The 11,437-nt window shown below is 33.5% G+C and overlaps 1 protein-coding gene across 1 annotated transcript; it reads right to left on the minus strand.

Moving 5' to 3' along the window:
• Positions 1 to 369: 369 nt before the first annotated feature.
• Positions 370 to 7,483, minus strand: LOC113061629 (sodium/nucleoside cotransporter 2-like). Its single transcript, XM_026230917.1, has 18 exons — positions 7,450 to 7,483; positions 7,130 to 7,206; positions 6,956 to 7,029; positions 6,650 to 6,741; positions 6,330 to 6,519; positions 4,709 to 4,850; positions 4,381 to 4,494; positions 4,025 to 4,099; positions 3,863 to 3,943; positions 3,681 to 3,761; positions 3,423 to 3,548; positions 3,130 to 3,260; positions 2,868 to 3,036; positions 2,173 to 2,367; positions 1,965 to 2,046; positions 1,729 to 1,827; positions 1,308 to 1,413; positions 370 to 775 (listed from the first exon to the last, which is right to left on the minus strand). The coding sequence occupies exons 1-18, from the start codon at positions 7,451 to 7,453 to the stop codon at positions 670 to 672; spliced, it is 1,944 nt and encodes a 647-aa protein (XP_026086702.1). The 5' UTR covers positions 7,454 to 7,483; the 3' UTR covers positions 370 to 669.
• Between the last annotated feature and the right edge of the window lie 3,954 nt (positions 7,484 to 11,437).

Below are 11,437 nucleotides of genomic sequence, written 5' to 3' on the forward strand. Positions count from 1 at the left end.
AAGAAATACTTGTTTAGATGAAAGGTGTCTACAGATAGTGGTCAGAAATGGTAAGATAATATATGGCATAGGTCTGTGTAGGGGTTTATACTATATGGATTGTAGTGTATTAGTGAGATAACATTAGCAGGATACAGTATGTTGGTAGGGATAAACATTTTAGGTGTTTTTGTTGTGTTGTGTTGTGTTGTGTTATATGTTTTTGTAAAATAAATGTGTAAATAACAGCAGATACTTCTTTGGCTCATTTTACCATACAAAGGCAGATTCCAGTGCTTCATATCTTAAAAACTGCCTGCCTGACCAAAGAGACCCTTTCACTGCAATTCCAGCATAACCACCAGAATAAAATGTCTTAAAATCTGTCACATCAATGGATGCAAATTCCAAAACTGATTATAGCATTCACACAAGACAGAACAACACAAATTGAATTAAATTTACAGAATTTACAGAACATAAAAATACTTTTGCATTGTGCTAACACACTGTGTTGCAACAATAAAGAAATTATGTATGAATAGCTAAATAACCAAATAAAATCAGATATACTCAGCATAAACATATTTACTTAACATACATTTAAAATGTGTGAATTTAATAAATAATGCCATTATGTTTAGTTCAGAGGTGTTATCTGCATTGTTGTTTCGTTACCTATTTGCCAAACTACATGCAAACGGATTCGTGAAAGAGGCCACAACAGTTTGCTAAATAAATTGTTGCATTTTTCACTCCACTCCATGACCCCTCGAATGTTCCATTGTTGATAGTGCTGCAAACAAACAAACATTTACATTGATGCAGTCGGAGTAAATATTTGCCAAATTAAAGGAACAGTTCACCCAAAATTTTTAATTTGCTTAAAAACTTTTCTTCCTTAGGCCATGGATCATCGTGAATGGGTGCCATTAGAATGAGAGTCTAAACAGCTGATAAATACCGCAAATAAAAAATAAAAAAAATCTTCAAGTAATCCACAAGACTCCAGTCCAAAAATTCAAAAACTTATTTGTTTAAAGCTGTTTTTGCTTGTAAACAGTGACTGATCTGTGCATATTTTTCTTTTGACTGAAAAAAATATTATGGCTAGAGGACTCGTATTTTAGTCTGAAGCGTCAGATTAAAGTTAAAACACCTTGATGTGATTTGTTTATTACAAACACGCAGCTTTTCACTTCAGATGTTTATTGATGGACTGGAGCCACGCGGATTACTTGTGGATGTCCATTATTTTTTGGGTGAACTATTCCTTTAAACGTTTTTAAATAACTTTTAAATAACACAACAATATTCTCTGTCCTTACCTTTGAAAAAGATCTTTACAGCAATGTTCAATGTTGGGAGTAGATGTATTGAAGACTGCATTTTGAAACACGTCCACACAGTCCAACGGAGGGACGAAAAGTAGACCTACAAAGAGAACATTGTACTTAATCAAACCACCTGGTGAGGGAGCTGTGGCACAGTAGTTCATCTGTGCTGGTAACTGATATTAGGTTAAAGGTTTTAAGATTGAACCCAGCAAGGGGCAATAAATAACCCATCACGGTTCTGTTTGTGAGCAAGCCTTCAAAGAGACCGTACATCTAATGTGTACTGTAAGTTGCTTTGAATAAAAATGTCTGCTAATTTAACCTAATGGTGTATGGTGATAAAGCTGCGATGTTGATTTGATGTGTTTGACTATAGTTAAAACACAGATTTGAATAATTACAGGTTGCTTACCAGCAATACAGGCATTTATCAGGGAAACACATGTGCCTGTGAACAAGGCTCTGAGCACTAAAGAAGATATGACGCTCTTCTTTTGCGGACAAATAGAGGCTGTGGAATAATAATGAATGATAATCAGTAAATGATATGTTATAAAAATGGTGATAATGAGCAATGGTGATAAGAAGTCATAAGGTATTATGTTAGCACTAAAATTGTTAATATAAGAGCTTTGAATAGCTACTCACACAGGCCTCCGATCACAATACCAAGAGAGCTGAAATTAGCAAAGCCACACAGTGCATAGGTGCAGATGATTTCTGATCGAACCTGCAAGTCGTTTGGACAACATACTTTAATGCTTCTGACAAACTTCTGATTATGTATTTGACTGTTTATTATGTTTATTGTCATAAATACTTTACACACATTATGTATTATTGCATAAATACTTACTGAGAGCCATTTTAAATCGCCACCATGTTCTAAAGTGCCATTAAGTCTGTTGTTTTTGAGCTCTGACAGCTTCTCATAGGCTATAAACTCATTGAGGAAGAGTTTAGTGCCAATAAGTTCAGCCACTGTAAAGGACTCCTCGTAAGGAATTCCCATCATGAAGGCCACCGGCATAAACACATAGGAGCAGATCATCTGAGGATTTGAAGGTAACAATTCTTTTAAATCACTCCTGAATACTAAGATTTATAGGATGATGATTACGGCGTTTTCCTTTTGATGTAACATGTAAGTACATAATATGAAGAAGTTGTTCATATTTTTAGTGAGCAAGGATACATTAATTTAAACAAAAAGTGACAGTGAAGACATTCATGATGTTACAAAAGATTTCTATTTGAAATAAATGCTGTTCCTTTGAACTTCTTACATTTATCAAATAATGGATTATGGATTCCACAAAAAAGACACAAGTATTAACTACTGAAAATTCAGTTTTGCCATGACATGAATAAATTACTTAAAAAAATATATTAAGATAGAAAATAGTTATTTTAAACTGTAATAATATTTCAGAAAAATTCTATTTTTTTAATGTATTTTTGATCAAATAAATGCAGCCCTAGTGAGCACAAGAGACAAAAACAATCAAAAGTTTTACTGATCCCAATCTTTCAGGATCGGGTAATACACACCTCAAAAGTGACATCTGGGTATCCCACCATGCCTCCCATCCATCTGAGAGTAGCATTTATGAAGTCCAAAATGGCGAGGAAAGCAATTAAATTAGCAGCAATGTTGGCCACAAGTCCTATTGATGCAGATGCACCACCGCTGACAGCTTCCAAGACATTCTGTTCACCACTGAACACACATATACATTTATATAAAAAAAATAATTACATGAAACATACCTTTTTTTTTTATCATAAGTTCATATTTGACAGGAGAACCCACCCACTGTCAACTTTGATCTGACTCTTAGATGTGAACTTGCTCTTTTCAGTTTCAGGGTAGGACAGTTTGGAGATGGCTAAAGCACATGGAGCAGCCATCACTGATGCAGAAATCAGAGATGAGGCATCAATCTGTGTAAAGGAGATTTATTATCCAATAAAGATACATAACATAATGTGGTAACAGCTAAAGCAAAGTTTTGTTGTTGTTGTTGTTGTTGTTGTTTTGTCATTCCAGCTTTGGAATTCTTTTGGACAGAATTTTGTAATAAAATGAAGTAGGTGTTGTCGTACCCCAAACGAGATGAATGCACCCATAACACTCCCAGCAATGGTGGCAAATCCTCCAGTCATGACAGCATGAATCTCAGATTTGGTCATGTCCTTCAAATAAGGACGAATCAGGAGCGGCGCCTCCGTCTAGAAAAAAACATTTTGACACGACAGTAAAAGGTCACTTGAGAGTATATATAATGTTGCATGTTTATGAACTGAACTGAATTGAATTTTCCAGTAATTAAGTATATTATAGTAATGATGACAGAATATTACCTGACCAACAAATATGTTCCCTGCCACACTTAGTGTCTCTGTAGAGGAGGTTCCCATTGTTACCTGCATTACCCAGGAAATCTTGGCACAGAAAAATGCAATATTAATGCATTGATATGAAGTACATCTCTTGAAATTCTCATAGGTTCAATGAATAAAAGACTGGACTTGGTCACTTTTACCTTTGTGATGACCCACTGCATGACACCCAGGTAATAGAGCACTGACATCACACTGCTGAAGAACACCACTATAGGCAGAGCCTGTGAGTATTGAGCAACAGCATTCAATGGTAAAAATCAACCCATCCATGCATTTCATGTCAAGTACGTTTCATTACTAACCTGGAAAGCAAATATGTTCTCAATGAGGTTTCCAAACACAAACTGTGAACCAGCTTTTGTGTAGTCCAGGAATATCTGGAAAAAAAAGAAAGAGATGATTTAATGACCATATCATATTCTGTTCCTCCTTCTCTCTTGTAGTTTAAATAATCATTATTGTTTTGTTTTAATGAGTTACCACAGATTGTAACATATTAACTTCATTTAGAGAGCTGTATCTTTCAAGTATGATGGACGTTATATTAGTTTACACAATAAAGAGGTGATCAAACGTATGTAAAAATGCTCCCGTTTTGCATTTTTCTAATTTAATAACCAAAAAAATTAAATCATAATAATGATGCTTTATATTATACCTGAACTTGCTTTCCAAGCCATTCGAATGCTATGAGACCAGGCTCTGTCCTAATGACAAACAGGCCAATGGCAAACTGTAAACCGAGTCCCCAGAAGACTGTCCTCCAGCTCACCTAAACAACGCAAACAACCTTTTCGTTAACAACCACACTAATTTCAACTCGTTTTTAAAATGTGCCTTTAGCATCTACAACTGTTTTATTGTTGGGAAATGATAGGTGTAACCTCAACAACATGATAAGGTTCGTAGGAAATCCAAAGTCTAAAAAAATACATTTAAAGAGATAAAGCATGTACTGTGTTGCATGTGTGTGTTTTATCACTCACTGCAGTTCTGTGTGCAGAGAAGAGAAAGATGGCAATAATGAATAGACAGACACCGGCGAAAGAAATGAGCTGCTCTGGACGCTTTCGTGTGTCGATTGCCAGCCACGCCACCAACAGTCCCACCACAATTACTATAAACACCCTGCAACATACAGAGATACAAATTGTATGACGTGTGTAAAATCATGGTCCCTGTGCTGAAAGCACATACTGACCATTTTATTATATTTAGAGCAGTGGTTCTCAATCTTTTTGAAATATATAAACTAAAGAGAAAAATACATATTTTGTATTTGTATAATATTATAGAAATAATTTTTAGAAACCAGTGCTTTAGAGTCTGTGGTAAAGACTGATTTTGCTGTTTTGTTGTAGAACAATTACACACAGTCAAAACCTCAAACACTAATTTTGTGACCTTTAAAAGCATAAGAGAATAACAAGTTGCTATTTATGTACATAGCTCACATTGTTGTGCTATTAGCCATTATGTATCATATAGTATCATATTGTTAGTAGCAGGCTAATAAAAACCACTATTCTAAAATGGCATAGGAAATTCCTTCTGAACAGATCTTTTAGTCACCTCAAAACCATTCCAACATATTAATTATATACATTAAGTGTTTGGGGTTGGGGTCATTAGGATAATAGGATTTAAAAAATTATAATTAGCAGTGATGCACTACATTGATAAAAAATGGCTGTATTATGTTACAAAAAAGTTCAATTTCCGCACAATTGATAAGCAGCACAACTATTACTGCACTGATGATAATCAGAAATTTCAGTGTCATGTGACACACAGGAATAAATTATATTCAGTGTTGGGGAAAGTTACTTTTAAAAGTAATGTGTTTCAATAGTGCGTTACTACCTAATAAAAGTAACTAATTACTAATTATATGAAATATGATATAAATATGAGCAGGGCTTTATTGCTTGATAAGAAGATCTATTTATAGGAAATGTAGGAGATGAAGGTTCAACACTCTTCAGCAATAAAAAACAATGAAGCATGATTGTTAGTTTGTCTAAAGTCATTTTTGCTTATTAGTATGGTTGAACTGGATCATAAAAAAGGTCAGCGGCAAAGACATTCGTTAATAAAATGGAATTACATACAATTGTGTTATTTAACATATTTAACTATTGCAGGTTTTCAACTCACTGTTTTAATTCATTTTGATGAATACTAAATCAGTTTTTTTGAGAGTGGGATTGAATAAATGCACATTCACATTTAGTCTAGAACTGCATCATGTTCACACAGCACACACAACGCCTCTGTACTTCCAATTTCTCCCAATATGGGGAAAGGAGACTTGTCAGTCAATAAATGGAAAAAACTCTATTCTCTTTTTCTTTACTAGTTACTTAAAAAAGTAATCTGATAACGTAACTCACGTTACTTGTAATGCGTTACCGACAACACTAAATATATATAAAAATATATAGCAACAGATATCAGATATTTAAAAAAAAATTCACAATATTGCAGTTTTTACTGTGTTTCTGAACAAATAAAGCATAGACTTGGAGAGCATAAGAGATATCTTGCAGAAACTTTCAAATAGATCATAAACCTTTGAACAGTAGTATATTAAAATGACATACTCACCATTTTAGCCATCTGATATTGGATCTGAAACACCTTTGTGCAGGCTTGAAAAATCTCCTTATGCTGTCACCCTTGTACTTATTCACCAGTTCACACACGATGATAAACACTCCCAGACACGTGAGGACAACCAAAGCAATCGCCCTCTGGAAGTCCAGATAAACTGCAGCAATGAAGTATGCTAAAAAGCCTACGATTTAAAACACAAAACATATATAGTACCTTGTCCACTTGAGAAGTGACTCACCGATGAATAATGTATCACCATGTTTAATTCAAAACAATAATAGGTATAAAACTTGGAAGAGAAAATATGTTACCTGCAGCAAGTATTCCCAAAGCAATGTATTTGATTATTTTGGAGTGCGTCTTGCAGAAGGTCTCTGTGGCCGTGATGGGTATGCATGCTTTGCTGCGGTTGACAATGAATAAACAGCTAAAGATTTTGCACATGTGAAGTCTTACAGCATGATTGGCTGTATCACGAATCACAGAATTGAAGTAATTTTTGACTGTATTTCTAAATTAGGATGACATTATGTAATTGCAAAGGAATCTCATTTCCAAATAATGCGATAATGGAATCAGAATGACGTCGTATTTACAGATTAGATTCACTACCACACCTTATGCATGAATTTGACTCTTTCTCTGACTCCTCTTTGTCACTGTCACTAGGGTCATCTGTTAATATATCATCCTAAGAACAAAAAAAAAACAAAACAAAAAACAAAAAAAGATTTTGTTTCACTTGTTAAAATTTTTCAGAGAACTTCCTCACACTTCCTCCCCAAGCCTACCTTAACAAATGCTGGATTGTCCATCCCTTGTTCTTTCCCACACGAGATGGTTGTCAACTGTAAATCTTCTTTGTCTGCTGTAAAGAAAGTATCAGAAAACCACGTTTTCTTGCCTTGTTTAATGAACCATGATTTAACAATTCCTTAGGAGCTGCAACTTTCAAAACACCTCCGTTTCCACATTTCATCCGATCAATTATTAACTATACGCACAAATATGAAATCGATATCTCCTTTTTTAAAACCATGGCAAAACACACCTATTCAAATAATAGTTTGAATCAATCTCTAAAGAATGGAGAGGTAAATAAATGGCTTACTCATTCTGCGTTCTCTGTGACAACTGCTGGATTGTGAACCTTGAGCCGGGATATATACTCTGCCCACTTGGAAATCTTATCATTAATTAACTACATACTAATGTGTTTTTATTTATAACGCTTACACGTTGCTATCAGATTGCTAGTCAGGGATGACTACACTGAGAAGTCATGAAACAGCACCTTTTTATCATTTATAGTAATAACCCAGCTAGCAGGGAACGTTCTCAGAACTTTGGCTAACATTCCGTACAGGTTTGGTTTAAGGAATGTTTCTCATTTCAGATAACGTTCCTATAACGTTAGGTGTAAACAAAGCTAGAACCTTTTACCTGCAACATTTTGAGGATGTTGTTGAGGTAACAGATTAGAATGTTCTTAATAAAACATTGGCATTATGTTTCAAGGAAACAAAGGAAGAACATTCTCACCGCCACATGAGGAGAACGTTATAAGAACATCATTGAGGCCTGAGATGGGGTTATGTTTTTTAATAAAAACGTTTTGGAATGTTCTTGTTTACAAAGCTAAGATCATTTTTTAAAGGTTCTTTACACTTAGAAACAGCTCTTCTTAGAACCGTATCTTCCTGAAGAAGAACCTTTCATATGCTGAGACAGTTCTTAGCTTTAGATTTCAGGGTTCTTTTTTCCCGCCTTTTTGTTTTTCAAATCTGTACTAGTCAAAGCTGCATAATTACTGGTTTTTGGAGCTCAAGACAGACTTTCAACACACTCTTAAGGGGTAAATGATTAACTTCTTAAAATGCCTATAAATTTTACCTTTAAAAATGGTAACTAGTATATTTTTTTACTATATTTTATAGTTTAACAGAAAATGCATGTGACAAGCTTTGTGCATTTAAGGATACTTACTTTCTCTTCACTATAAACCTAACAGAAATATTGAAATAATGATCCATGATTCAATAATTATTTTTTTTTATTACTCTATGCATAAAAAGATATTAAGCTGTTTTACTGAATATAACCTTGATTTTAGATCAACAAACAAGTACATTTTAGACACAATATTGACTGTTTTGTTCTGTCTTACCAAAGAAGATGACAACAGAAGTATTTTTCATTCTCTGAGCAACTCTCCGCATTGTTTCTGTACCGCATTTTGAACCAACCAATCAGTTAAATTAATAAGTGAATTCCCATCATCTACTGGCGGTTTACTGTATTTAAAAGCATTATTTTTCCTCAGCAAATCTTTTTGTATAGGCCTATTAAAAAATGTATTGCAGTTGTAATTTTGCACAGTAAATTTTATTTGATCGGCAGTGAATAGCAGAGGATAAACAAGCCTAGTGCCTTTAGAATTTTTTCTTCTTTTTTGTAAACTTGTAATTTGATATTAAAGATGATGCATAAATTTAGTGGCCTTTAATAAGGTAAATAACATCCTGGAGTAAGTATAAAAAAATAAGAAGATTTTAGTACATAAAAGCTCATAGAGCACTGATGAAAATATAGCTTCTTATTATGTTTATACCACCACAAATCTTGGTGATACAGTGCTTTTGTAATGATATTTTGCGTGGGATATTGTCTGCTGATAGAAAAAGTTATGATATCATCACAGTGATGATCTCATCCTGATAACCAGGGGAAAAACAGTTTTGTGAAATTAGTCTTTTATTGTCATTACATTACACTTTAGGGGACATTTTATTGTTTGTTAAAAAAAAAAAACATTAAATGAAATGGCATGACATGAAAAGACATGTATATTCAAAATCAATTGAGATTTTATTTTTCATTCATCAATTAAGTTTCAGGTTTCAGGATTTTCGTTAGCCAAACTTTGTATAAAAAGGATTTTCAACTTTATTATTATGTTTTTTCTTTTTACATGAAATGCATTAAATATCACACATCCATGCATTTAATTTGTATTTCCATCACAGGTTTGGTCTTAAATTCCACGAAAGGTGGTATTAAAAGGGTCTTTCGACACCCTAATATAATACTTAATTCTTTATCCCCCAACATCCGACCCCCGTCACTTCAAGATACAAACAAGATACCAAGTATAGAAGAGAAAAACTCAGGAATAATAAACATAACATGACATAACGAAGGGCCGGCAACTCTATGGGCGTTCCAGAGGCAGAGTCACATGGTGAACAGGTGCCTGAGAGGAGGATCCAGTATTATCATTCACATCCATATGATAAGACACTGAGAGCTTAATGATCAACAAAACTATCCCAAATCTAGCCCGATGACCAGTTCAACCATACAAAAGCCAATACAAAATCACAAAACCTGTCTTTTTCAATAATTGTCAGATTTCCTATAATTATTAGGTCTACAGTATAATGTAAGCAGCAATATGGTTTGGAATTTAACAAAATATTTAATTTAAAACAAAATTAGACATGGCTGGTTGACTGAAAACCACCAGCCTTACACAATTAGGACGCTAGATGCCACTGTTTTACATTTTAGAATATGATTCAGGTTTTTACCTGAATTCAGAACACATCACGAACAAAACACTCTGGCCGCAATCTGAGCATATGCAACTTTTTAAAACATGGAGAATTATTAATCTCCTCGTAATCTATTAATCCTATGTTCTTTTTTTTCAGAATTTGCTAAAATGATTTATAGGATTATGCAAATCATGCTTGATCTGTAAATTGTCTTTGTATACTATATGATTCTGCAAAATATCCAGCTTTACATAAATGTGATTTTTATAAAATTTTATTCGATTTCATCTTCAAATCCATGTAAAATGAAGAGTCTCTCTGACCCTAAAGTGAAGTTTTATGATGGTTTATTATGCCTGACTCCATAGAATGCTTGACAGAATTGATAAATCAAATAAACCATCAGACAAATATGTGGAATATATGGCTGTTTTCATGGAAACTCGTTAAATTAAATGGTGCCTAATAGCTTTTAGTTAGCACAGGATGACGCAAACTCGCAGCTTAATAGACCACAGTGTGCATCACTGCATTTTATTGAAGGTGTAGTGTGTACAGAACACATTAACAGATATTCATTAAGACATTTTATGTGCTTTGTTAAAGCAAGCAGTCATGATTCACAAACATCAACAAAGTCTTTTCTGCACGTGTCCTCTCCACAAAGTGAAAGTATTGTGATTTAACCAATCCTAATAATAATGCATATATATACATATATATATAAAGCATTTTTATTAGCATCCATAGTTCAATGAACTTTCCAATGTACAAAAGTTTCTTCTATGCCAAACTTTAAATTGCTTTTACATGAAGTTAGTGTATTACAAAATCATAATGTTTTATAATTTTGACCTCTTTCTACTCTGTTTTTTTTAATGAAATATTTTAAATATTTTATGAAATAATTTATTTTCATAAAATATTAAGTAGTGGAACTGTCATGAAGAATCACCGAAGAATTTGATGAGTTATAAACTAGAAGAGTCCAACTGTATTTTGTGACATTGGTATAAATTGATAGCTTGAAACTATTTCTGAAATCAATTCATTACAGAATCTGACTTCTCATTCGAGCCCACTTTTATAGTCAGTACTTATTCATAAAGTAATGAGTGTTTTTGACAATTCCAGTGATTAGATAATAAACACATAGCACAAGTTAACCCTAATCCTACTTACCTTTATCTTGGTAGTTTCTTCAGAAAGATATGTTTTAGTGCATATTCCACCCTGTCAAAGTCTAGATCTCAGTTGATCTAATCGATAGCTAATCTGAATTATAAAAAAATTAATAAACAAAGGTTCCATGTGTTGTCAAACATAGGCTATAAATTGTGAAAATTTTCAAATTCAAAGTTAGGTTTAAAATTGCTAATATTGAACAATAGTGTAAACAAACATGACTTTCAGTAGCTAACACTATCAAAATGCTACACTAAAATAATCTAAGTGGGTCTTATTTGGTTAGGCTACTTATATAGGCTAATGCCTATTGCAGAGACAATACCCGTCACAAATTAATTTGTGATGAGTATTTTT

Source organism: Carassius auratus, chromosome 43 (assembly GCF_003368295.1).
Source record: "Carassius auratus strain Wakin chromosome 43, ASM336829v1, whole genome shotgun sequence".
Taxonomy (NCBI): domain Eukaryota; kingdom Metazoa; phylum Chordata; class Actinopteri; order Cypriniformes; family Cyprinidae; genus Carassius; species Carassius auratus.

What these genes read in the sequence shown, in the direction of transcription:
- LOC113061629 (XM_026230917.1), bottom strand. An exon ending in ACAATCCAGCATTTGTTAAG is followed by an intron (nt 7,030 to 7,129) that starts GTAGGCTTGGGG and finishes TTTTGTTCTTAG; the next exon opens with GATGATATATTAACAGATGA. An exon ending in GGCTTGGAAAGCAAGTTCAG is followed by an intron (nt 4,100 to 4,380) that starts GTATAATATAAA and finishes TTTTTTTTCCAG; the next exon opens with ATATTCCTGGACTACACAAA.